This window comes from Glycine soja, chromosome 5 (assembly GCF_004193775.1).
Source record: "Glycine soja cultivar W05 chromosome 5, ASM419377v2, whole genome shotgun sequence".
In the NCBI taxonomy this organism is placed as follows: domain Eukaryota; kingdom Viridiplantae; phylum Streptophyta; class Magnoliopsida; order Fabales; family Fabaceae; genus Glycine; species Glycine soja.
The window spans coordinates 37,824,722-37,851,659 of record NC_041006.1 but is presented as its reverse complement, the minus strand read 5'-3'; the positions used below and the strand labels follow the sequence as shown (position 1 = coordinate 37,851,659).

The window sequence follows — 26,938 nt, the reverse complement described above, 5'->3', positions numbered from 1 at the left end:
TTCTGAAATGGTCACTTAGTAGAATTAAGAGAAATCCGTGGGTATTATTGTGGGGTAATCCATTAAAAAATCAGACACCCAACTAACATGAAGAATTTTTTATTGTCGCTCAGGTGAAAAAAAGTTCAATTGAAAATTATTTACAAGTTAAAATTCTTATTTTTCCCGAAGCTTATTTAAAAAATTCTAAATAGTTTTTTATGGAAAAAATTTATAAGTAATTAAGAAACTGACATATTATAATCATATATAAAGTATACACAATATAATACTACATTTTTTCTGAATGACTTCTAATTTATATTTTTTAAAAAATTGCATTATCCGAAATGTAATTATTATCTAAAAAAAGTAACCAAGATGTAACACGGGATCGCGGCACTAACGTACTTAGTGCAGTTGCCGCCTTTGGTCGTCTATTACAAAAAAACCTGCGAGTCCTCGAAGTGAGAACAAAGATCGAAACTTTGGAAGCTCCTCTTATTTCCTCAGCTGTCGCACGTGCAAATGGGGCTTCAATTCTGAACCCACATTCATTCTCGCTCCACAAATTCAAATGGGGTGCCTTTGGAGATCTCGATGTTGGGTTCTCATTGTGTTGGTGTTGTTGAATATTGGTTCAGCCTTTGCTGACACTCCTCAGAGACCCAAGAATGTTCAAACTGCACTCCGTGCTAAGTGGTCTGGAACTCCCCTGCTTTTGGAAGCTGCGTATGTCCTTGTTCTTCCTTTTTCAAACATTTTATGTGTTTTTGTAATGTGGGGTGGTATTATTTATTAGTCTCGTTTCTAATGTTTTGTTCAAATTGTGTTGAACTATACGAATGCGTGCGTGTAAAGGAGTGTGAAATGGGGATATCATTGTCATGTGTTTTAGTTAGGCATGACATAATGAACTGTAGTGTCTAAAACTAGAATTTCCAACTGAATTTTAGTAGTGTATGGGGGTGAGGTGGTGGAATTTTGAAGCATTATGTGATCCTTTCCTGATTGTTTTGCTTTCTGAAGTCTTTTGTGGTTGGAAGAGATTGTTTAGATGACAAAAAGATTATCAGATTATTAAGTTTGACACATGGTGCACGTCTTATGATTCATATAGGAGGATGTTGTTCTAGTGGCACGTGGAGAAATCTTGATTGAAGTTCTTAGTTCAGAAGCATGATCTGGAAATATTCAGCTGAACTGGGGAATTAGATTTATCTTTACATCATGTGGTTAGTTATGACTTATGAGGATGAGTGTGAAATACTTTAGTTGTGTCGTTCCCTCTTGTTCTTATGTACAACATATATTGCTGTTTTCAACCCTGAGTTGAATCCCTTGTTACTTCATATGCAGCACTCGACTGCAGCTCATACTGTCTTCTACATTATCATACACTATTCTTTTTTTTTTTTTTAAATTGTCTACAATTTTTGGCCAATTGTAAAATTTCTATGATGTAACTTCCATTTATTGTTTGGAAACAGTGAATTATTATCTAACGAAAAAAAGGACCTTTTCTGGGACTTCATTGAGATTTGGCTTAATACTGAGAAGGATGCTGCTAGATCTGAAGCAGCTAAAGATTGTGTGAAGAAAATTTTGGAATGTGGGCGCCCTCTTCTAAGGGAACCATTAAAATCATTATTTGAGTTCTCTCTTATGCTGAGATCAGCATCCCCTAGACTGGTGCTCTTCCAGCAATTAGCGGAGGAATCTCTCGCATCTTTTCCCCTAGGCGATGAAAATTACTCAGATGATGAGACTGAGGAAAAGTTGCTAACAGAAAAGAAGATTGAAAGGAGAAAATTAGATCCCCTGCATGGTGTAAACTTGAAAAGCCATGGAGGAAAATGTTGTTGGGTGGATACCGGTGAACACTTGTTTTTGGATGTTCATGAATTACTGGCGTGGCTTCAGGGCTCTATTGAGCTGTGAGTACTTTGTTACCGTTAGTGCCCTTCTGTTTTTTTATTTTATTTTATTTTTATTTTTAAATTTGCCAATGTTGTTGTCAATTGTAAACTTTTTCCTTCAGGGTAGGTGATTCGTTTCCGAGACCTGAAATATTTGATTTTGATCACATCTATTATGAGTTAAGTGTTGGAAGTCCAGTTGCTATCCTTTACGGTGCACTTGGAACCAATTGTTTTAAGGAGTTTCATGTTGCTTTAGTTAAAGCTGCCAAAGAGGTACATTCCTTAACTTTTATTTCTTGTTTTGGTATTAACTATTAAGATCTTGCTAACCAAAGCCCTGTAGGCATTTCTAAATGCTTCTATTTAGTTAAAAAGCACATGTAAAATGATTTTTGTATTCCCAATATAATAAAAGCTTTCATTTCCTATAAAAACTTTTTAGTTTTGTTTACTTAACTGAGCGTTTGCCTAACTCTTTAGAAATATAATGTGATGTAGTTTTTGGCAGCTATTATAATCATTGTAGCTTTCTGCTGTACAAGCCTCCAAAATGCATTTGCTTTCAAGTATCAAATCATGTAAACATAATCATTTTTTGATAAAACCCCAGGAGATTTCAATGGAGAGAAGAATGTGAAAAAAAAGGTGTAAAACTGATAAAAGTAATGTAAATTATTTGAATTGCACCTGAATTATGAGATTTCCATCTTCTATGATATATAATATCCTAGATATTATATATCTCTTTAAGTGAAGTTTAGATTAATATGTTAGTTGTATGCAACACTAATGTTTTTTGAAGATATGGTAATAGGCATGGAGTTGTGAAATGATGAAATCATTAAACAGATTTATATTGTTGTCCCATATATTCAGATTGGAATTTGAAAAAAAAATGTAATGCTTATCTAATATATTTCCCATGCAACTATATTAATATGTTGACTGAATAATTTTTAGGGGAAAGTTAAGTATGTTTTACGGCCAGTGTTGCCTGCTGGATGTGAATCAAAAATCAATCATTGTGGTTCTGTTGGTGCCGGTGAATCAGTGAACTTGGGTGGTTATGGTGTGGAACTTGCACTGAAGAATATGGAATATAAGGCCATGGATGACAGTACGGTAAAAAAAGGTTAGAATGATTGACACATGTTGAGTGAAGGCTTCTAGTTCTCTTTAACTTTGCATATTGAGTCAATTGTAGAAGAAAGTTAGTACATGAAATAGTGATTGCCTGATCATCCTTTCCAATCATTTACTCTTTGTAATTTTTGTAATTTTTAAAATGTCATATTTTTAGAGAAATTATAAAAGTATTCTTTTTTATTTTATTTTCTTTGACTTCATGACCTCCATGCTTGCATTGCTATTCCTAGGATTTGATAATTTTATTAATCCTTGTTAGGACCCAATTGCAAGGTATTGGGCAATTGGATCCTAACAATCCTCTTCATGTAAGTTTTCTTTGGACTTGCATTTTCTGTTTTTTTTTTTTTTACGATGTCAATTGAAGATTTGGACTAAGAAACCTGTGACATGGTTGAGTGATTGGCACTAGCAGATTTGGTACACACTGTGACAAGCTTTAATCATTGGTCGACCAATCTTCGATTAGCTTTTAGGAGTTAGAGTAGGAGTATCATGTTACAGTTGTGTTCAAATTATGTAATTCTGATTTCAGGCTTGGGTTCCTATCAAGACTGCAGCAAGTCTGATCTGGAACCTAGTGCTTGACATCAATATTTGTAAGCTTAGTACATCTGGTACTCATTTAATACTACTTATACTTTTGCTGAGCAAAAAAAAAATTAATTGCATATTACATTTACAAGAAGAATAAACACAAGTGCAACTACCTAAGTACTTGAATTAAAGCACCTTGCATGAATCTAAAATTTCATGAATCCAAGCTTTAAATTCAGCTATTCCCAATAGATTTGTTGCAGTTTCCAACAATGTCCTTCCATTCATTTTGCATGGTAATATGTACTATTCTCAAGGTCTAATTCTTCTGTTTAAAGAAGTTTTCCTTACCCTTTATGGTCCTTCTATCTGGTTACTTGAGTTAGTTAGCATTGACCTTCTCCAACCTTACCTCAATGCATTGATTTATCAGTTTAACATTCATTAAAGATTCTCCATCTTGTTTTTCTGCAATGAGTTTCGGGTTTGAAGATTTTATTAATTACAACTTTGAAATAGATAATTGAAAAGTACACTTCTTAGTGTTAAATTATTTTTGGATTCACAAATTGTTTTGGTGTTTTGTATATTGCTAATCCAATTAAAATGGTTGCATATTTATAATCAAGAAAGATTACTTGTGATTAAATGATTGATTCTCTCATTAGCACAGTTGAGGATTGCAGGTGTGACTTTGGAGGATCCTCGAACTGAAGATCTTAGCCAGGAAGTCAGAGGATTCATATTCTCTAAAATTCTGGTGTGTAAACTCACATTTGTTTTTGGACATACACGTGATAACGATAAATTTGTAACTTTTAATAAATTTCAACCAATAATAGAAGATGTGTTCAAGAGAGTGCGTTAGAGATTATGTTGCTAGCATTTCTCTTTTTTGTATCAGTAGAGGATAGAACATTTTGGCTACTAAATGTAAATTTTATCTGCATCCATAGAATGGTTCCCTCACAGACTATGTATGTCTGATTCTGGAACCATTTGTATGGTACTAATATTGCTGTATTCTAGTACCTCTGGTACTCCATTCTATATTTATAAAATATTATCTTTGCTGATAAAAAAAAAAGTGTTAAATATGATAATGTTATGTGCTTTGCGAGATCTAATGTAAAGTTGTGTCCATTTCCCTTCTCACTGCCTTGCAGCTTGATATATTTACCGTAGGATATTATTTAATGCCTTTTTATTGATTAATATGAAAGGTTTTGGCAGGATGAAGGAATCTAAGATCCTTTGGCATTGCCCACTTTTTGCATGCTTGTGGTGTTATGAACAGAAAAGAGGGCATAGTTTTGAATCAAAAATTTGTTTCCTGGTCTCTTTTGTGGGATTAATTTTTTTTCTTTCTGCTTCCATATGGCTGTCAACTCATTATTTGCTTTGGTTAATTTCATAACATTATAAAAGTATATTCATATTTATGGTGATGTATAATCATTGCCCCACCTCTAAATTATCCAGACACTAGTGTTACCAATAAATTTACCTGTTTTTGTTTAATCACAGGAACGTAAACCTGAGTTAACATCTGAGGTCATGGCTTTTCGGGATTATCTATTGTCATCAACTGTATCAGACACACTTGATGTTTGGGAATTAAAGGGTATTTAAAATATTTTTCTCTTTTCCTATGATAATTGGAAAGATTGGAAGCTGAATCCTATTGCAGTTGGCTTCAATGAACAGTGTTCTAAGTTTTTTCCCCCTCTTTTTGATGGTAACAGATCTAGGATATCAAACTGTACAGAGAATTGTCCGAGCTTCAGATCCTCTGCAGTCAATGCAGGAAATTAATCAAAACTTCCCTAGCATAGTTTCTTCCTTGTCTCGCACAAAGGTAATGTAATCTTGTTAATTGTTATTTATGTTAGGCACTCACATTTTTAGACATTTTCCTTGAAAAAAAAAGGTCTATTATTCTTACGGAACTGCTTCTCATGACAGCTTGATGATTCTATTCGAGATGAAATAATGGCAAACCAGCGGATGGTCCCACCTGGCAAGTCTTTAATGGCTCTCAATGGTGCTTTAGTCAATGTTGAAGACGTTGACCTCTATCTGTAATAACTTTTTTTCCTAATGATAATTTATACATTATCTTGTGGTATTTCATGTTTGTGCCTCTATTATAGCTAGAGTTTGTATTTTTCAATCCCCTCCAACACATTAAGACTTTGCAGTCTCATATTTATGGTTCTTTTGACGTTTAACTAGTTAGCACTTAGCACAAGATTGGAAGAGCCAAACCCAGGTCTATTTATATACCTATGGTTTGGTTTTGTGTTTATTTGAGTTGAGCCTATTCAAAGTATCTTACTTATCGTATGGAATTCCTTTTTTTATGTTGGATTAAAGTCATTTCCGATATATAGTTGTAAATGCTTTGTCAACTAATTATTGTTTGGGAGAATTGTTTTTAGGTTCTAAGAATGTAAATATTTAGCAGTGGTTTGATCCTGGTTTGGCAGTGCTGAAAATTTTGAATTTCTGATACTATTTTCTTGTTATTCTTTATTAGGTTGATTGACTTGATCCATCAGGATCTCTTGTTGGCTGATCAGTTCTCAAAATTGAAGGTGAATGCCATCTGATTTTCATTATGTCATATTTTTACTCTTCTCTTCTCTTCGTACCCCATTGTCCAGAGGCTCTTCGCTATGCGAAGGTATGGGGGAGGGATGTTGTACGCAGCCTTACCCTTGCATATGCAAAGAGGCTGTTTCCGGATTCGAACCCATGACCAACAAGTCACCAAGGCACAACTTTACCGCTGCACCAGGGCTCGCCCTCATTATGTCATATTTTTACTACTGCGCTAATTTCTGTTTAACTGATTCACTGAACTAGTATTAATTGACAGAGGAAAAATAGTCATCTGATGCATATTACCTAAGAAAATGTTGTTTTCAAAAGTAACATTGGATAGTCTCCTAAGAAAACAATTTGTATTGAAAGGAGGGAAGATGAATGGGAGGTGAAGAAGTTAATTGTATTTTTTCCATAGAAAAAATGGCACAACTACCTGTTTATATTAAGAAAATGTTTTGGTTTTCATTTCCTATTTTCATAAATAATTACCAAGGTGGCATTTTGTAATTATTTATGGAAACATAAATGTTTTCTCAAACTGGACAAGCCCTTAATTTTTTTAAACTTCTATTAATTGCTACCATTTTTTTCTCTTTATAAAACTCAGTTGTGATATGTACATACACCTGAACTGTATTGTTGATATTCTCACTATTAGCAGATTCCTCAAGGCACTTTGAAGAAATTGCTCTCGACTTCACCTCCTTTAGAGTCCAGTATATTTCGAGTTGATTTTCATTCTAGTCATGTTCATTATCTCAACAACTTGGAAGAAGATGCTAAATATAAACAGTGGAGGAACAATTTAGATGAGGTGAATTAGTGTGTTTGGATTAGCTTTATTTTTTTATTTAAAAAATATAAAAATCAAAGTGTTCAAGAGATTTTTCTGGCTGAAGTACTGTTTGTGTAAAAATTTGGCCTAACCTAACATATTTTACATTTATTTTGCTTAGTTCTTGATGCCAGTCTTCCCTGGGCAGCTACGCTACATCCGTAAAAACCTTTTCCATGCTGTCTTTGTTCTTGATCCAGCAACCCGTTGTGGTCTGGAGGCAAGTTTTTATTTCCTCAAGCTTAACATTTTCATTATTCATTTTATATGTTTCCAAGCAAAATCTTAGTCACATGCTTTATTGTTTGGAATTTTGCAGTCCATTGATATGATCATATCATTGTATGAAAATAATTTTCCTGTGAGGTTTGGGATTGTGTTGTATTCTTCGAAGTTTGTTATGCAGTTAGAAAATCATGCTACAAAAGAGCACAGCGATGAAGATATTTCGACTACGGTAATTTTTACCTTTTGTTGTTCAGGAATGTGTGTGATAAATGCCAGAGAAATTTTTCTATATGTTTTAGTTTTACTGGCAAGTTTATGACAATTTTTTTTCTCTTTTCAGATTATATGTCTCTTCAGTTATATCAACGAGAATTATGGTGCTGAAATGGCTTACCGGTTTTTGAGCAATGTATGAGTGTGATACTTAGTCATTAGTGTCATCTTCAGTTCAATGTCTTTCCATGACCTTACTTACCTCTGGTTTAAAAGTTAAAACTTCATATGCCAGAAGCACATGACTGAAATCCAAAATTAGGAAAGAAAAGTGGCAGATGCTGTTAATATGTGATGTTGCACTTTCATTTTACTCCACCCATCTTGAAACTAACTACATATCTATTTGATATCATTAAAGTTCAAAATTTGAACCTTCCAAGTCGCTTTATTTCACTCAACTTTGAAATTTCAACCTTATGACTCAATAGTCTTTTTTTCTTTTTAAACTTTCCCCTTGTCTATCACTATGCAAATTTCTAGATAATCACTTTCCTATGAATTCAATTATTTATTCAAAAAAAAATCATGAACCTAGTGCTTAACATTTGACAACCTCTTAAGTGGCTTCATCTCTTCCCCATTAACATGACAAAAAAGGGAAAAATAAATCTCAAAGGTTTGTTTGGAGGTTTTTATTTATATTGATAAAAATAAAAGTGTTTATGCTGTTAGAATTAGCATACATGAATAGATGATGCTATTATATCTAAGATTTTTATGGAACACATTTTAGCAGTTGTTTTGAGACATTTAAAACTAATCTTATTTTCAATTAAATTAAAGGAACTATATTGTACAATTTTGTAGGTTAACAAATTACGTATTGAGTCAGATGGCAATGCGGATGATGCTCTTGAACTGCACCATGTTGAAGGAGTGTTTGTGGAAACAATATTGTAAGTTTTATAGTACTTTTTGTTGATTAGTATACTTCTGACATTTGACTAATATAGTGCTTCAATTTTTTAGCAGTAACATTGAATTCTAATTACTTTTAAACATGAATTAAATGTTCTCTGTATTTCTATAGATCAAAGGTAAAGTCCCCACCTCAAGAGATATTACTAAAGCTGTATAAGAATCAAAAGTTGAAGGAATTGTCACAAGAAAGCTCTAAGTTTGTATTTAAGCTTGGTTTGTCTAAGCTTCAATGTTCGTTGTTGATGAATGGCCTTGTTATTGATCCCACTAAGGTAATGATTTTTTTAACATTTTCCACTGCCTTAAAATTTTATTTCCTCTCTTTTTTGTACTTTTTCTACAATTCTGCTCTCAATTCACAATATTTTATATTGTACAAGGTGGTTGGCAAAGATGTAAGTGTTGAGAGAAAGAGAAAATGAAAAACGTGATGAATTGCTGTGTATTAAAGAGAAAATTATATATACAGAGTGAAATAAGTACCGTACAAGGATTTATAGTTACATGATTACTATCATTACATGATATCACTAATTACATAATCAACCTATAATCACCCTTTACATTAATTCTGATAGAATTCAGAGAAAGAGAAAAAGATTTGTGCAATTGAAAATAAACTGTATTATTGATTCTTGTTGTAAGATTTACTATTGTGTGTTGTCGTATCGGACCACATGAAATACTCTTTTATAATGAAGGAGGTTTACAAAATAAGGAAACAAAATAATGAGTAATAATGGAAATAATCCCATACTAAAATGCTGTAATTAAAACATATCAAATCATATCTTTGACACTCCCCCTCAAGCTGGAGCATATATGTCATATGAACCAAGCTTGTTACAAATGGGGTAAACCCAACAAAAACGAAAGACGGTTCTGATCATGGGGTTCCGCCAAATAAACCTCGGCGGCAACCAACAAAAGCCTGTAGTGGTGATGGGTATTGTTCACCTTTGAATAAAGCACGCCCTGAGGTGGAAGGATGCGGTTCCAGTGTGATGTGTCACACGTCATGTGTGTGAACTTCTCTCACTGGAAAAGGGCCCTGCGTGGGGTTGTGTTGGCGGTGTTGAGTTGGTTGTGCATGTGGACGGCGTGGCGGTAGGTGTCATGCACAGATCTTTAGCTGGTGGGTGATGCACACGAGCTGGAGAACGGCGACATGACAGGGTGCACGCTGGTTGCCAGGAGGTGGAGACTCCGGGGGTATGGTCACATCGGAGAGATAGGAGGGCGCGATGACTGCCAATAGAGGCTTGTAGCAGCTTGCGGTACTGTTCACACAAGAATGAAGGCACACTGCAGTGATAATGGAACCAAAACTGTTTGGTGTGTAGAAGAAAGGAGAAAGGGTCATCAAAAGAAGGGCAGTGAGCAGAAAGGTCCTCCGAGGACAGTAGGTCCCTGATGGAGAACGACTTTCATTATTCCTCTATTAAGAATAACATGCTTTGATACCATGTAAGAATTATTTACTGTTGTGTGTTGTCGTATCAGACCATACGAAATACTCTTATTTATAATAAAGTAGGTTTACAAAATAAGAAAACAAAATAATGAGTAATAATGGAAATAATCCCATACTAAACTGCTGTAGTTAAAATATATCATCTTTGACACTTGTAAAAATCAGCTACAACTGATAGAAGCTGACTATGGGCTAGCTGATAAGCTTGGCCCAGACCATTAACTGAATCCCAAAACAGAAAAAGAAAATTACCGTGCAAGCATGAGAGTTGATCTCTAATACTACTTTCTGTAATAATATCTAACAGTAATATTGTGGTCTTCTTTGTAAAATGAGTTCTTTCTCTTTGTTTTTTATATGTGCTTTTTCTTAATGATGGCAACCCAAAACAAAATAAAATAAATAGCACAGGGTACACTTTATGTAGTAAAATGCAGATGAGTCTCTTACAATGCACTAATAAACTCACTGCTATCTATGAATTTGTAAGATCTCCTTCATATATTTATCATTGGTTGACTACTTGCACTTATCCAAACTGTTGTAGTTTTCCTTTGTGTGTTGTTTAACTTTGGATAGTCTACATGTGCTCAACTTTAGTTTCATGTGCGTTGTGCCCAATTTTTCTTTGTCTAGTATAACTGTGATGTATTAATCAGAGTGTTAGTAGAATAAATTTTTCCTCTACTTATTTCTATGCAATTGTGTTTACCAGGAAGCTCTTATAAATGCCTTAAATGATGAGACTCCAAGAATACAGGAACAAGTATATTTTGGACAAATAATGTCTGACACTGATGTATTAGCTAAGTTTCTATCAGAAGCTGGTATACAGCGTTATAATCCTAAGGTATAGTTAAATAATTTAATAATTTAAATTTTGGGAACCTTTATAATGGTATACACTAACCAGTTTATAATGCTAATCCTTTGGTGTAGATTATTTCTGATAGCAAACCAAGGTTCATATCTCTGTCAATGTTTACTTTTGGGGAGGAATCTGTACTAAATGACATTGTCTACTTGCATTCTCCTGGAAGTAAGTTGTTTAAATGTTAGAATCTCTAATTTCTTTTGTTCAGTCTGTTTCTTTTGTCGTCACATGTGGATTGTTTTGATCCAAACAGCAATGGATGATACGAAGGCTGTGACGCATCTTCTTGCTGTTGATATCACTTCAAGGAATGGGATGAAATTACTTCAACAAGGCATACATTATCTGGTTAATACCAATATGCATTTCTTTTAAATCTTCTTGGTTCTTTTTAAATTATTGTGCTTAATGCCTATTATGAGTTGGACCAATTTATTTGATGCTTTTAAGCATATTTGATGTTTTTGTTATTTGAACATAATGCTACAGATAGAAGGATCCAAAAATGCTCGTGTAGGTCTTCTGTTTAATGCCAATCGGAGTCCTAATTTGTTTAGCCTCCTATTTGTTAAGGTCTTTGAAATCACTGCATCCTTGTATAGGTATGTGTTTGGATTTTGCTTTTAATTCAAAAGCTGGTTGAATTTTAATAGATTGTTTAATTTCAATTCTGTGATTTAGTCAATTCCTTTCCGAAGTTGAAGCACCATTTTTATATCAAATGTTTGAACGCATGGTGTGCAGTCATAAGACGAATGTATTGGACTTCTTGAATCAGCTTTGCTCACTATATGAGAAGAATTCCATCCTTTCACCTCCTATGGAAGCTGAGAGCACTCAAGCATTTGTTGATATGGTTTGCGAGCTTGGTGAAGCTAATGGGTTACCATCTAAGGGCTATAGGTCTGCCCTCCTAGAATTTCCTGCTGGTGAAGTGAGAAAGCATTTGACTAAGGTACTTCTAGTTTATCTTGCCATTTGGACATTTGCTTTTAGTTCTTAACAACCCTATCCTGTGTCTCATACTTTTACTTTTTCTATTTGATACTAATACCTGAAGGAAATGGTTGTCCACTGCTTTTATTTTCCATTTCTGCTCCTCTTTTATGTATTTCATTTTAATTTGTACTATGTTAAACAATTTCAGAGTTTTTCACTAATATTTTTTTGTCTGTTAATCATGATAGTTTGTATTAATTAGACGTCTTGTTATCAGGTGCAGAATTCTTTGTATAGGGTGCTTGGGCTTGAATCTGGTGCCAATGCTGTCTTCACTAATGGAAGGGTAATATTGTTTTGGTGTCTTCAGCTATTTCATAGTATAGCTGATTTCTGATGAATAATTGTTTTCATTGCTTCCTTATTAATCTTGTGTTCTTTCCTTAATATCTATCTTTAATAGGTAACTTATCCAATAGATGAAAGCACTTTTTTGAGCGCTGATCTGCATCTTCTGGAATCAATAGAATTTAAACAAAGGACAAAGCACATTGTGGAAATTATTGAAGAGGTGGAATGGCATGATGTTGACCCCGACACACTAACAAGGTTTCTTGAACTTTGCAGTTTCGGTTTGACTCAACTTTAATTTTTGCTTGATTTCTCTATAGATCATTACATATATCACCTTCCCATGACATGCTTTCTTTTAACTAAAAAATGTTGGAGGGAGGGTCTGGGAAACCAAAGCCTAAAAGTGAGGTGGTACATGACATTGTTGGCACAACGCAAGTGCACAGATCATACAAAGAATAAAGTGATGAGATAATCATAAGTATTGTTTCCCAATGATTGATTGAGAAACCATGCTAGCTGTAGACCAATTTCTGCAGAATTTATATTCAAGCAAATGAATATGGGAATCAGTTGAATAGAAAGTAAGTTTAGAAACAAGAAAGTAAAGAATTAAAAAGTGCATAGGTGATAGCTCACTTGAAGCATGTTGGGAATCAGAATATAATATTCTGAATTCATTGTAATAATTGTAGTTTATAGGCATATAATCTCTGATTTAGAGGAAACTGAATATCTTCTATTTATGTGCAATTAATACTATAAGCCTATATAAACTCTCATCCATGGTGTATTCAGACACACGGTTTCAGTACAATATGCCGATGGTTTTCTTTTCTTTTAACATAGCAAACTCCCATAATGTGTATTATGTGCTGTGCAAGCTTATCTATTGTTACATTTTTCTGCTACTACTGATTTGTTGAGTTCTTAGGAATTTTTGGAGAATGTTGGGTGTGTCAAAAGTCCTCTGATTTATAGTAACTTATACAGATTTTTTGTTCAATCACTTCTGTTTACTGAATATTTAACAATTCTGTAATGTTGCCTTCTGTCGTTTGCAGCAAATTCATTAGTGATATTGTCATGGCCTTATCATCTTCAATGGCCATGCGAGAGCGGAATTCTGAAAGTGCTCGTTTTGAGATTCTGAATGATCAGCATAGGTTATTTTAATCAGTTACAATGCACTCAAACATTTTTTCCCTTATGATTTAGTCATTTCTGGATTGCTCATTTATATGTATTATATGATGTCAGTATTTCTTTTTCCATCATTTATCTGTGCAGTGTCATTATTCTAAATAATGTAAATTCAAGTATTCATATTGATGCGGTTCTTGATCCTTTAAGTCCAACCAGCCAGAGGTTGTCTGGAATTCTTCGAGTTTTGTGGAAATACATTCAGCCCAGCATGAGAATTGTACTGAATCCAGTGGTTGGTTCAAATCTATCTATAGTTCTGCAAACATGAATAATTATATAATAATTGTTTTTCTGCAACTGAAATTGTTCCTTCACTAAGATTATTTTTAGGCATTTGAAATAAAAAAGAAGATGGAAAAAATTGTTTCTCTCTCATTGTGATTGGATGAGACAAGCCAAAGTGTTGTCCTTGTGTTGTGGAACTGTGAATTTCCCCCTAATTTGGTTTTCATAAGTCCTTCTGTTATTCAGTCTTATGTTTTAGGCCTTTTATTTTTGACACAGAATATATGATTACAAAGAATCAGGAGGTTAAAATCATTCTTAAAATAAAAAGGAAATACAGACAACAGAGAACAAAGAAAGCAAATCTACCCAATCCCTCAACATAGTTGTAAATGAAACTTAATATCAAAAACCATGTCGGCTTTACACCAAGTAGAAACCAATTGTCTGATCATATCTTATCCCAAAGTAGCTGCTTATCCAAAGAAATCTCTTTGATGCAATAGTTACACTTCAACCAAATGTGCATGTATTAGTCCATTCACATTATGATCAATAGGCTTGTAGAAGTTAATTCGTCTATCCCTCATCTGTTCCTACTCTAAATAATTTTTAGCTTGTAACCTGCCAAGAGCCAACTCTCCCAAATGCTTAACTGGTTAGGTGAAGGCTCTTGATTAGTGTGATATCCATCGCACTCCCTCTTGCAAGATCCATTAATGTGAAGGCCCAATCCATTAATTTTGCGGGATTTTCTACAAGATATATTTCTTTTAATTTTCCTCCAGCAAAATGTGTTGCCAAGTTCTTTATACATTTGCTAATTTGTATTGAATGCTGTTTTTCATCTTATGACAGAGTTCTCTTGCTGATCTTCCTCTGAAGAGCTACTACAGATATGTAGTACCAACAATGGTATATCTTATTTATTTAACTCTTAATTCTCTAAGATAATTCCAGACATGGTATTTGATGTTAGGTCTCACAGGGTTTCTGATTTTTGCAGGATGATTTTAGCAACACTGACTCTGCAATAAATGGCCCACAAGCACTCTTTGCAAACATGCCATTGTCTAAGACTTTCACCATGAATCTTGATGTTCCTGAGTCTTGGCTTGTTGAGCCCGTTATTGCATTGTATGTATTATTTTAGAATTTGTTAATATACTGATATTTTTATCAATTTTTTGTTTGAATGTAACTGGAGAAGAGTAAATTATTGAGAATAAATTACACTGCTCTTCCTCATTTCAAATTTATAGTAACCCTAACCTATTCCATTAAGTAGCTGTTAGACTCATTAAACCATTCTAATGCCAATGTTTATATGTTAGTCCAAATGTATCCTTGTCTTTGTTAATAAAAAAACATGTTATAAATTTGAATTAATACCGTAAAAATGGGGTGAACATTTAAAAAGAAAAAAGGTTTTTGCATCTAAACTTGAATGAGTCTCATAATTAGTGACACACACCAACTCTGGTAGATAAATAATCAAGTTAAATTGTTGAATTAAATTATAAACTCTGAATGCTTTGTATTTTTCTGGCAAGCGAAGGCATTCCCTTTGATATTTTGGGAATGGGGGAAATAAATATGATTTTTCCTCTCCTTGAGGGAGGTCTATGTAATACATTTCTGAGTTTTTATATGTAATGACTACTTTTTGTGAATTTTAATAGTCCTTAGTAATATCTCTCATGCTGCAGCCATGACCTGGATAACATTCTTCTTGAGAACCTTGGTGACACAAGCACATTGCAAGCAGTTTTTGAGCTTGAAGCTCTTGTCCTCACTGGTAACATTGCATCTTGTTTATCAGAAATACAAGCTGATGACTCCTGGTGTTAGTGATATTATTGTTACTAAATAATCATTGCTACTTGTTAGAATGCTAGGCCACATCTATTTGTGTAGTAGTCTGGTTCATTAGCATAATTAACGCTTTTTTTAAGAAAAAAAGTTATACAAGAACTTTTTCTTTTAGAGGCCCTCCTTAAAAAAAAAAACAAAAAGAACAGCCAAGAAATGACTTCAAAAAAAATGAAGCAAAGAACAGCCAAGAAATTCCTGTAATTGACACCACTTTTAAAAGTCCCTGCGCTTTACAACTACTAGAATTCAAATGCCTAATCTTATCCCAAAGAATATGCTAGTCCAAAGGGATCCCTTAAAGACAAAAATAATGCTCCAGCATAATCATCAAAGTGTAGCATAGATTGCACATTACCATAAAAAATTTGGCTTCTTTACTTCTACCATAACAATTAAAGCTAGTCAACAAAATCTAATCCATGGACCTAGGGCACACCCAACACACTGAAATGTGAAACAAACAATTTCATGAAGAAACAAATGCAGAACAACTTAAGAAATAAGAAAATGGGGAACCTACTCTGCTCATTACACAGCAAGGGAAAATGAATAAAGCCATTTGTAGCCTGTGAACCTGCGGCATGTCACTGGTTAAATTTCTATTAAACACTTCTGTGCAATTATGATGTTTAATATGTGTAGTTATGTCTATAACATTAGCTTCTATTTTCTCCTTGATTAGCTTACAAAACACAACAGCAACAAAGCCTTTTCCCACTAGGTGGGATTGGCTAAAGGGATCATATGAGGCCATGAATTACTGCCATATGTTTAACTGTAAATATGGACCATTTACCTCTAAATCTCAAGGGTTTGACTTGATTGTTTTTCTTGGTCTCCTTCTTCCTCTAACTAATGAAATATGTTCCATCTGGTTAAACATCTTTATTGGTGTTTCTACCGGTCTTCACTAAACATACCCAAACCAACTAAGAGAGGCTCTATCAATTTTCCTAAAATCTCTCTAATTATTATATTCCTAATTCTGTCCTCTCTTCAATGTTAACAATCATTAATGAGCACTGTGTACTAATCTATTGTCAGTCTTGTCAAATCTAATCAGGTCATTGTTCTGAGAAAGATCACGATCCTCCTCGGGGACTTCAGCTGATCCTTGGGACGAAAACTGCTCCCCATTTAGTTGACACCCTTGTGATGGCCAACCTGGGATATTGGCAAATGAAAGTCTCACCTGGAGTTTGGTACTTGCAGCTTGCTCCTGGAAGAAGTTCCGAGCTTTACATTTTAAAGGAAGATGGTGAAGGAAGTTATGATAAACAATCATCAAAACTCATTACTATTAATGATTTACGGGGTAAACTATTTCATATGGAAGTACTGAAAAAAAAGGGAAAGGAGCATGAGGAATTACTCCTTCCTGATGACAATGCACAAGATGAGAAGAAAGTGAGTACTGTCTATTAAAAATTGTTCTTTAAAAACATATGTTTTGAAGCATAAAATGATAAACATTATTATTTAAAGGCTAAAGCTAGTGCAATCCATAACAGATATCTTCATGAGATTTTTGTAGGGAAGTGGCTTGAATTCCAACTTCTTAGAATGGGCTTCTGGTTTCATTGGTGGCAACAAATTATCTAAAAAGGCTGAAAAAAGTTCACAAGTATGTCTTTTATTTACTTGTCTGTTAGTTTTCTGTCAATTTCTGTCTCAAATGCTTTCCCTTCATTCTTCTGTTCATCCATAAATAATACAGATTTGTTTACTGTCATTACTGATGAGGGGACTCCCTTAAAAGACCAATTCCCTGAACTTTTCAGAATTTCTTCCCAAAGACTTTGTAGGGTGGCAGAAGTGGGGTTTTGCTCTGAAAATGAGTGGGTCTGGAACCTTTCTTGGAGAAGACATCTATTTGATAATGAGATGGAGACAGCTTCAAAATTTATTGATCAAATATCAGCAATTAAGCTTAACATCAATCTGCAGGACACATGGACATGGAGAGCTGAACCTAATGGGAATTTATCTACTAAAACTGCTTATCAAGTTATCAAATCTGAGCAGTTTTATGAAGGCCAGCACCTGGGTTTTCAGCAACTTTGGGAGATTAAAATTCCTCCTAGAGCCTTAACTTTTGCTTGGAGATTGTTATGGGATAGACTCCCTACTAAGGACAATTTAATTAAGAGACAAATCCTCATTGACAATGACCTTTGTCCCTTCTGTCATAGCCAACCTGAATCCGCTTCTCATTTGTTCTTCTCATGTGCTAAGGTTCTGCCTCTCTGGTGGGAATTCTTTTCTTGGGTGAAGGAAGATAGGGTCATCCATTGTAGGCCCATCGATAACTTCCTCCAGCATCAGCCTTTAGCAGGATCAAAGGGGTCTAATAGAAGATGGAAGATGTGGTGGATAGCAGTTACAAATACAATCTGGAAGTTCAGAAATGAGTTGATTTTTCATAATCAACCCTTCGATATCTCTAAGCTGGCTGATTCAACTCTTTTTCTCATGTGGACTTGGCTGAGGGGTTGGGAAAGCGACCTCAAGGTTCCTTTCCAGTGGTGGTCTTCAGCAATGCCTCTAGTATTTAATTAATGTTTTCATTGTAGGGCAGGGTGGGGGCTTGTTGTTTTTTGTTTGCTTTTGTTCCTGCTTGTACAGGATCCCTTCCTTTGTACCTTGTAGTACCTCTGGTACTTTTTTAGTAATATAAATTATCTTTGCATTTCAAAAAAAAAAACAGACCCATTTACAGCCATTAAGACACAATGGTTCTATTTCCTAATTTATACAACCTATATCAGGAAAGCTAATAATATACAATGAATAGACAGATTTGCTGATTACAAGAAACAACATAATAACAGAATCCCTTATTGACATCCCCCCTCAAATTGATGCGGCTGATCAAGAAGTATCAATTTGCTGCTAAGAAACTGATGTCGAGGACGAGGTACAACCTTGGTGAGGATATCCTCAAGCTGAAGTTGCGACATGACATGAGGAAGAGATATAACATGAGCATCCAATGCTTCTCGAATAGAATGCCAATCAACCTCAATATGCTTTGTGCGCTCATGAAAAAACGGATTAGTAGCTATCTGAATGGCTCTAGTATTGTCAGCTTAGAGAGGTGTGGCTGCTATTTGAGGGAAGCCTATCTCAGCTAAGAGTCCACGAAGCCAAATGATTTCAGAACAAGCCATAGACATAGCTTGATACTCTGATTCAGTGGAGGACTTCGATACACGTGATTGCTTTTTACTCTTCAAAGAGATTAGATCAGGACCAAAAAACATGCACCAACCTGTGACAGATCTTCGAGTATCAGGGCAACCGGCCCAATTTGCATCACTGTTGCCAACCAAACTAAGAGGCTTCCCAGTAGGAAAAATAAACCACGAGTTGAAGTGCCTTTTAAGTAACAAATGATGTGGCAAACAACGGCCGGATGAGGATGGCATGGGGAATCCTTTGTGAGTGGTACTATAACCTAAGAACGCACACATGACTGATTAGGCCCCTAGCTTATGACATTTAGGAGGTGGAAGGTTGACAAAACAAACACAACCAAAGGGGTGAAGATCAATATAATCCGGATTAACTTGAAAGAGGCGAAAGAAAGGAGAATCAAACCCGAGAACTTGGGAAGGAAGACGATTTATCAGAAAGACAGCAGTCGACAGAGCCTCAACCCAAATTTTGGATGGGACAGAGGCTACAAGAAGTAGTGAATGTGTGACGTCAAGCAAATGTCGATTTTTTCGTTCTGCAATGCCGTTTTGCTGAGGTGTATAAGGATAAGAATGCTGAGAAAGGAAGCCTTTTTGTTGTAGGTATTCTTGAAAGGCATGAGACCAGAGTCTTAATGCTTGTCTGAAACTAGTTCTCAATATAATCCAAAAAATTCTTAAACATAGGAAAAACTCCATCTTTAGAACGAAGGAAGTAAATCCAAGTTAAACGACTATAGTCATCAATAAACATCACAAAGTATTTATACTTGGAATGCGACAAGATTGGAGACACACCCTACACATCATTGTGAATAATTGTAAAACATTTGTTAGCACGAGTAGCATTATGGGGAAATGGGAGATTTTTGCTTTTGTCAAGTTTGCACACTGAACACTTAAAGGATGAGTCAGAAACAAGAGTTTTATTACCCAACAAACCATTCTTTATTAAATTAGACAAAACAACTGAATTTGGATGTCCTAGTTTATTATGCCAATCCTCAAATGAGGACGGGATAGCTGTACAAGAAAATGAGGAAAAACTAGGAGAAGTAAACTGGAGTGGAAACAATCTTCCTACTTTAGGTCCCTTCACGATCACTTTCCCTGGCACCTGATCCTGCACAAAATAACCAGTCTGAGAGAAATTAACATTACAATTATTATCCACCAACTTCCCAACCGAAATTAAATCAGGAGCAAGTTTCAGGGACACAAATACATCTCGGAAGACAGAATTAATGTCACCAAGAGTAGAAATAAAACCAATTGGCACTAAGTGAAGTTGCCCAGCAGATATATAAGCTGCACCCCGAGAATTGAGGCAGGCGATGTGAGACTTCCTAACATCTTCCGCCTGTCTATTTTACAAAAATCATCATTTATTATATTTCCTTGAAAACCTTATTAGTTTTTGGTACATTAAGTTAATGTTATATAAAAAGATTTTATCTGATTGATGTTGCTTTTATGCTTTAAAGCTTTAATTGATTTAATGATTTAGCATTTTTACACTAGAATGCACAATTTCTCCGTTCAACTTGGTTTCAACGCGTATCCAAACACACCCTAACAGATTGAACCTTATTAAGTGTTTACCTTGTGCTTTGTCCTTCCATTTTTATCTTTGTACCTATCATTTCCAAAGTTGTAATAGATAGAACCTTTTTCCCATATAGGAGAAAGGAAGGGGTGGACGGCATGGAAAAACTATTAATATGGTTTCTATTGCTTCTGGGCACCTGTAAGTGGTTCTCTTATTTTAAGTTGTTCTTACAATTTTCCTTTCTTGTCTTTCCTTTTAGTTTTGCCTTTTAACATATGTTTGTTCAAGTTCAGTCCTTTATTTTGAAATTTAAACAGTGATTACTATATGTGACGTATCATGTTGGAAAAATTGTCTTGTACAGCAGAAAATATCATTTATTAATGTTTTATGCTTCTTCATGGAATGGGGTCAATCATGTATGTTGATTCTGATTTCGTAGAATGGGATTTGGGGTTCCATTGCAGAATATAATTTTGGGTTCAAGTGCCTGTAATTAATAGGAAATTTAGGGACACTAATTTCTTGTGCAAGTTTTACTGAGCACAATCTTTCAAACAAACATTATACACTTGCAAATGCATGCTAACTATTAAACTCCATACTTGGATTCTATAATATTTTTTCATATTTAGTTGGAGCCTGGTGGTATTTTATTTGTAATCAGGGATGCAATCTTCACTATGTGCTTCTTGTCAATTTGCCAGATATGAACGCTTTATGAAGATTATGATTCTAAGTGTTCTAAAGAATACTCATCGTCCAGTTAAATTCTGGTTCATAAAGAACTACCTCTCTCCTCCTTTTAAGGTTATATATCCACCCAAGTTATATGCTGACATTTTAATTCATTTGTATATTGGAATGTAAAGTAGAATAATGAGTTTGCCTGACATCCTGAACCATTTTGGTTGACTTAACATACAGGACTTAATTCCACACATGGCCCTACAGTATGGTTTTGAATATGAACTAGTCACGTACAAGTGGCCCACATGGTTGCATAAGCAGAAAGAAAAGCAGCGAATAATTTGGGCATATAAAATCTTATTCCTAGATGTCATTTTCCCCCTTTCTTTGGAGAAGGTATCACAGTTTCTTCTTCTGCATCAAGTTCCATGCTTTTGGTTTTTGTCTTTTGCACAATTAATTTCAATGTCAGACTACACAACTCTTAGAATGTTGGTTTGAGCCTAACTCAACCCCAAAAGTTGACTCATAGGGTGAGAGTTGTCTCTCACTTATATATTCTATCTTGGGCTTATCTCTAACCAATGTGGGACTTGGATTTTTTCCAATAACAATGTTGTGACAAAGATAATGAAGAATTAAAATCCCTTACAAGAAAATCTGTCTAAAATCTACCAATATATGCAGGTCATTTTTGTGGATGCTGATCAAGTTGTTAGGGCAGACATGGGAGTACTCTATGACATGGATATAAGAGGAAAACCCCTGGCATATACCCCATTTTGTGATAATAATAAGGAGATGGATGGATATAGGTTTTGGAGACAAGTAAATGTCACTGCCAGAATTCTAATTATTGTTCAATTCCAATCTATATGATACTCTTGGTTTCCGTTACGTCCGTGTAATTTTAATGCAGTATTGGCTATAAATCTTTGTTAACCTTTTTTCCCTGTGTCATAGGGTTTCTGGAATGATCATTTGCAGGGAAAACCATACCATATTAGGTTAGTAGCTACTTTTTATATTCTATTGCTAAATATAATTTCAATGCTTACTGTCTCAATTTCTGTTTTCAGTGCTTTATATGTTGTTGATCTGAAGAAGTTCCGAGAGACTGCAGCTGGAGATAATCTTAGAGTTATTTATGAAACACTAAGCAGGGGTCCAAATAGTCTAGCCAACTTGGATCAGGTAAGAGGTTTAAGTTAATAGTTCCTTTTACCTGTAAATGAATCCTTACTTACAAGAGCGTGTTGTTAAGCAAGTCCCAATATAACATGAAACCCATTGCATTATAAATGACTGCTTTATATCAAAACTTGTTGAATATGCAACAACAATGAGTTGAAATTTTCAAGAATATAAATAGAATCCTTTCTCAAAGATCTAAAATTGCATCCCAATTCTTTAGGAAGATTTTAGGAGGTATTTGTCTTTCACTGAGAGAAAATGATGAGTCGGGTATTGATACTCATGACCATTATGATCATAATAAAGCCTCTCTCCCTTAGAAATGTCATGAGTAGCAACCACAAAAAAAAACCTTGCATTCACCATCAACATTGTATCTCACACATTTACAGTTCTGCTTCTTCCTACCTTCCTGTGTATGATTGCTTATGCCACTCATAAAGGGAGCGATGAGCGATGTTTCCTCGTTTATCAGCACAGCTAACAACACTTTGAGAACTTTCTGCTCTAAGAAGGGACATAATACTGTCAGAATCATCACATTCCTGGTTGTCAAGGTAATCCACATCGCCAATGTATTCAGCAGTAATTGCCATATCCTTGATAAGGTCATCAGCCTCAACAGTATAACCTTCACATGAATCATAAACAACCATAAAGGGAGGGAATTCACCTCTTTTAGACATAGCAATGCAGTGTTCTATGGTCTCCATGTCTTCCTTGGAAAGAATCTTCATGCCACCAGTTTTTAGTGTGGCTTGATTCACAGATCTAGGAGCCTTTCCTGGCAAGTATGTGAGGTGATCACTGAATTCCATATTTAATGCTGTTAAAGCAGAAGCAAGGTCTGGGCAGGATCTTTTGTAGGAATAAATGGTAACAGTCTCCTCTGTTTCCAACACTTAGCATCCTAAGAAGGACACTTGTCATTAGCATCACCAGAACTCCCTCCAAATCTCGAAGAAATCAATTATCTTCTTTTGAGAGAAAGTTCTCAAAGTCTTGTTATCTGAGCTGATAAATGTGGAAACATTGCTCACTTTATCGGTGGCATTAACAATTGTACACAGGAAAGTAGGAAGAAGCAGAAGTGTGGATGTGTGAGATACAATGTTGGTGGTAAATGCAAGGTTTTTTTTTTTGTTGCTACTTGTTAGATTTGAGAGAGTTTAAAGAGAGAGAATTCATGGAGGAAATTGTATTATTAAGAAAAAATCAAATCAACTTATACACACCTAGGGTATTTATAGATTTTAATACAAAGCAGCTAGTCTAACTAACTCCAATAACTAGTGATATTTCCAAGGGAGAGAGGCTTTATAACGATTATAATGGTCATGAGTATCAATACCCAATTCATCATTTTTGTCTAAGTGAAAGACATAAGCAACTCCTAAAATCCTCCCATAGAATTGGGACACAATTTGGATTTGGACCTAACTTAACCTCACAATTTTGCTTTATTATTAGTTAATGTGGGATCTCCAATACACACCCTTCAGATGGCTAGGTAGGCCTAACTATAATTGTTAGGATACACTCAATAGCATTTAACAATTTGGATTTGAACCTAACTCAACCCCACAAGACCAGGGCTTGTAAGGTGAGGGTTGTCCCCCACTTATATACATTATTTTGGCCTTATCACTAGTTGATGTAGTATCTACAACACTTCTCTTAGAATTTGGATTTAAGGTCTAACTCAACCCCATAAAACTTGCTTGCAAGGTGAGGATTACCCAAACCTTATAAGCACCGCTTAGGCCTTATCTCTAGTCAATGTGGGATCTCAATCCCGTAAGAGCCGCATCCTAGTGGCTGCACTCTACCATGTTAAACTCAGCCTTTCTGGTCAGCCCCTCCTTAGGTAGCCCTTTTTGGCATAGGGATGACCGCAATTAAGGTAACTTTCCAACAACTTCATAAGATGGAGGCATAAGGAACCATCTCTAAACCACTTAAGATTAGTAACACTGCTCTAAACAAAATGATTAACCTAAAACAGTATGCTTTTAAACAAGGGCCAAAGAATAGTTGTTTTAACTTTTGATGTATATGCCTTATCAAAGTGAATTCTTAAATAATATGTAGCCTCTGCAATCCATTAACCAAAAATGAAAGGAAAACTAGGGAGCAACTTTATGATATGCTCTTTGAATGCCTTTGGTGACTATTGATGAGTGATCATATAACAGGTTGTATAATTTATTTAGAGAATAAAAAAAAAATTTAATTTGATTATTTCAGTATTTTATACCCATTGATCAAGATGGTATTTCCGTATTTGTTGGAAACATTATGTGATCACTGTCGTAAAAAATTTACTAGTAAAGACTGCTCATGTACAGCATGTCCTTGTTGGCAAGGCTTATGGTATGTTTGGAGGCTTTTTTTGGGCTTAAAAGTTACTTTCAAGCTAAAGCTAAAATAAGAACTTCAAAAAAAAGGTAAAAGTTGTTTGGAAGTTTTTATCTTTTCTAACTTAAAATCTCTTTTTAAGTTAAAAGTTGTATGGTAATTTATTAAAACTAATTATCAAAATATATTTATAAACAAAAAAAATATTGTGTTAAATTAGTTTAATTCATATTAAATCATTTTTATGATAATAAAATTAAATTAAAATAAATATATTAAAAAATTGAAATTACTTCAATTAATAAAATTTTATTTCAGTGATAATTTGCAAACTAAAGTACAACTTATGGAAACTTTCTCAACAACAAAAATATATTGTTAAGCATAAGGATTTCAATGTTATGGGAACAATAAAAAAAAGCAGCATCATTATTCCACAGAAAAGCTGCAGGGGCACGAACATATAAGAAAGGAGGAAAAGAATTTATTTTAGAAAAAGAAATACATGAAAGATCGGTAGATGGGATTCGAAGGATGGTTGTTGCTAGAAAAGCTCCGCACAAGCTATAAAAAAGCTACTCCGAGGAGCTTTTTATAAGCTCCTTATTTTCGTCTTTTAGTCTTCAAAATAAGCTACTTATAATTTTAAGGACTTTTATATATATGAGTGTTTGGCCTAGCTTTTACTTTTAAGGAGAAAAAAAAGCCAAAATAAGCTGGTACAAACACCACCTTAGTGTTGAATCAATATAATTTTTGCGCAAGTTGGAATCAGGTCCTTCCTTCTTACCATTTGAAATTTGAAAAAATATTTCAGAATTTGAAAAATAGTCAATTACATAAATTTTATGAAGGGCTAAAATTGGATACTTAGGACTGTAAAATCAAGTTACTAGTATCGTAGATTCATATTATTTTTTATGAAGATTAATCTTTATGTACTTCCAATGTATTTCCCATTAGCCTTCTCTCTTTTGAATGCATGCTTTTGATTTTGGTTTGAGATGCCTTTTTGCTAAAATTTTCCCTGAAATGGTCTAGGATCTTCCTAATTATGCTCAGCATACCGTGCCAATTTTCTCTTTGCCGCAAGAGTGGCTATGGTGTGAATCATGGTGTGGTAATGCTACAAAATACAAGGCAAAAACCATTGATCTGTGCAACAATCCCATGACAAAAGAACCCAAACTGCAGGTAAATGTTTTTCTGTTTTAAGTTTTGTGTTCATGGAAACTTGTTTCCTATCGCAACTTATGTTTTTGCACTCCTCTTTGTCTTCTATGGCCATTTTTTTTACTACTTTATCTCGGAACATTAGGGTGCTAGACGAATAGTTTCTGAGTGGCCAGACCTGGATTTTGAGGCAAGAAGATTCACAGCACGAATCTTGGGCGATGATCAAGAATCAGAATCAATACTGCCCCCTAATCAATCCAAGAACTTGAATAGTGAAGATTCGTCAAATGAGGACATGGAATCCAGGGCTGAGTTATGAACAAGGGACAGATGCTGTGCAAGTTGAAATTTATTCAAGAAATCTATGATCCTTGCAGCAGTTTGTCGCCATGTAGCATCATGACTTCTTTCCATCTAACCAGTGCCCATCTGATATATCGGCATCCATATCCAAACACGAATATGACAACTTCTGAGTGCAATGGAGATTTGCACTCTCAGCTGCCCAATTCCAAGGTCTCAAAGGAGATCTTGATTAGAGTAAAATTTGAGTGAATTTGAATCATACCTTCAATTTGATGACTGTGGACATAGTAACCTATCAGGCCATCTAAATTCATTAATGTTATATACCAGCAATCAACCCCTCACCTTTTTTTTCCAGGATACTTGTTTAATTCAATGGGGAAGAATGCTGGATTTTGGGAATGTCAAGTATTACAGTGATTGTGTTAACTTGTTACAAGTTTGCTTTCAGCATCAACATAATTTTTGGTGATTATTCTTGTGTCTCCCACACTGGTAACAGACTGGAATATAAGAAAACCATGTTACTTTTGACTGAATTCTGTGTCTCTCAGCACCCCTAATTCTTTTAAGAATGTATTTTTCCTGCTTTTATGTCCAATAACTAACTGCGACTCTTGATAAACTTTGACTGAATTCTGCTAAATTTCTATGGTCTTATTTTATCATTTGTATAGCTATATAGCATTTTTCTGTAATTAATTGTCAGTTATGCACCTACAGGAATTTGTCAACTTCTCTTATCCAGTCAATTATCAATTTTTTACGGAAAATCAATTATTATCATATAATCACATCATATTATTAAGGCAAATTGCTAATCAATGTATTTGGAGTATTGATTAAGGAACTAAAAAAAGAAATTTTTTTTATTAGAATATGTAAAATTGGACTCTTCATAACTTTTTTTAGTTTTCCTATGATAATTACAATAAATATTTTTTATTTTAATTTTTTAAATGATTCTATCAATAATTGTATTATAATTTAACTTGAAGATAGATGAAAAGGTTTGACGTTAATATGCTATTATATTACTTAAATGGATTTAATGTTTTTATGTATTG

General features: G+C 34.5%; 1 protein-coding gene and 1 pseudogene across 3 annotated transcripts; one reads left to right on the top strand and one right to left on the bottom strand.

Moving 5' to 3' along the window:
• The first annotated feature begins 429 nt into the window (after positions 1 to 429).
• On the top strand, positions 430 to 26,496 carry LOC114413026 (UDP-glucose:glycoprotein glucosyltransferase-like). Of its 3 annotated transcripts, XM_028377179.1 has the most exons (38): positions 600 to 711; positions 1,100 to 1,214; positions 1,470 to 1,916; positions 2,021 to 2,174; positions 2,862 to 3,033; positions 4,271 to 4,344; positions 5,112 to 5,208; positions 5,330 to 5,442; positions 5,550 to 5,665; positions 6,124 to 6,181; positions 6,853 to 7,008; positions 7,151 to 7,249; positions 7,349 to 7,486; positions 7,598 to 7,666; positions 8,341 to 8,429; positions 8,564 to 8,726; positions 10,644 to 10,778; positions 10,868 to 10,967; positions 11,056 to 11,150; positions 11,292 to 11,404; positions 11,547 to 11,757; positions 12,019 to 12,087; positions 12,205 to 12,350; positions 13,160 to 13,261; positions 13,386 to 13,533; positions 14,385 to 14,441; positions 14,533 to 14,663; positions 15,236 to 15,324; positions 16,465 to 16,808; positions 16,936 to 17,025; positions 20,281 to 20,345; positions 20,855 to 20,957; positions 21,075 to 21,233; positions 21,525 to 21,665; positions 21,801 to 21,844; positions 21,917 to 22,031; positions 25,431 to 25,583; positions 25,708 to 26,496. In XM_028377179.1, the coding sequence occupies exons 2-38, from the start codon at positions 1,210 to 1,212 to the stop codon at positions 25,882 to 25,884; spliced, it is 4,737 nt and encodes a 1,578-aa protein (XP_028232980.1). In that variant the 5' UTR covers positions 600 to 711; positions 1,100 to 1,209; the 3' UTR covers positions 25,885 to 26,496. The 3 variants fall into 3 exon arrangements, with proteins under 3 accessions (XP_028232979.1, XP_028232977.1, XP_028232980.1); XM_028377178.1 differs by lacking the exon at positions 1,100 to 1,214 and having other exon boundaries at positions 430 to 711; positions 6,856 to 7,008; XM_028377176.1 differs by lacking the exon at positions 1,100 to 1,214 and having other exon boundaries at positions 430 to 711.
• LOC114413764 lies at positions 22,248 to 23,394 on the bottom strand (annotated as a pseudogene).
• Positions 26,497 to 26,938: the final 442 nt, after the last annotated feature.

What these genes read in the sequence shown, in the direction of transcription:
- LOC114413026 (XM_028377176.1), top strand. Translation starts at nt 557, where the DNA reads ATGGGGTGCCTTTGGAGATCTCGATGTTGGGTTCTCATTGTGTTGGTG. An exon ending in CTACTTGCATTCTCCTGGAA is followed by an intron (nt 10,968 to 11,055) that starts GTAAGTTGTTTA and finishes TGATCCAAACAG; the next exon opens with CAATGGATGATACGAAGGCT. An exon ending in CTGTCTTCACTAATGGAAGG is followed by an intron (nt 12,088 to 12,204) that starts GTAATATTGTTT and finishes TATCTTTAATAG; the next exon opens with GTAACTTATCCAATAGATGA.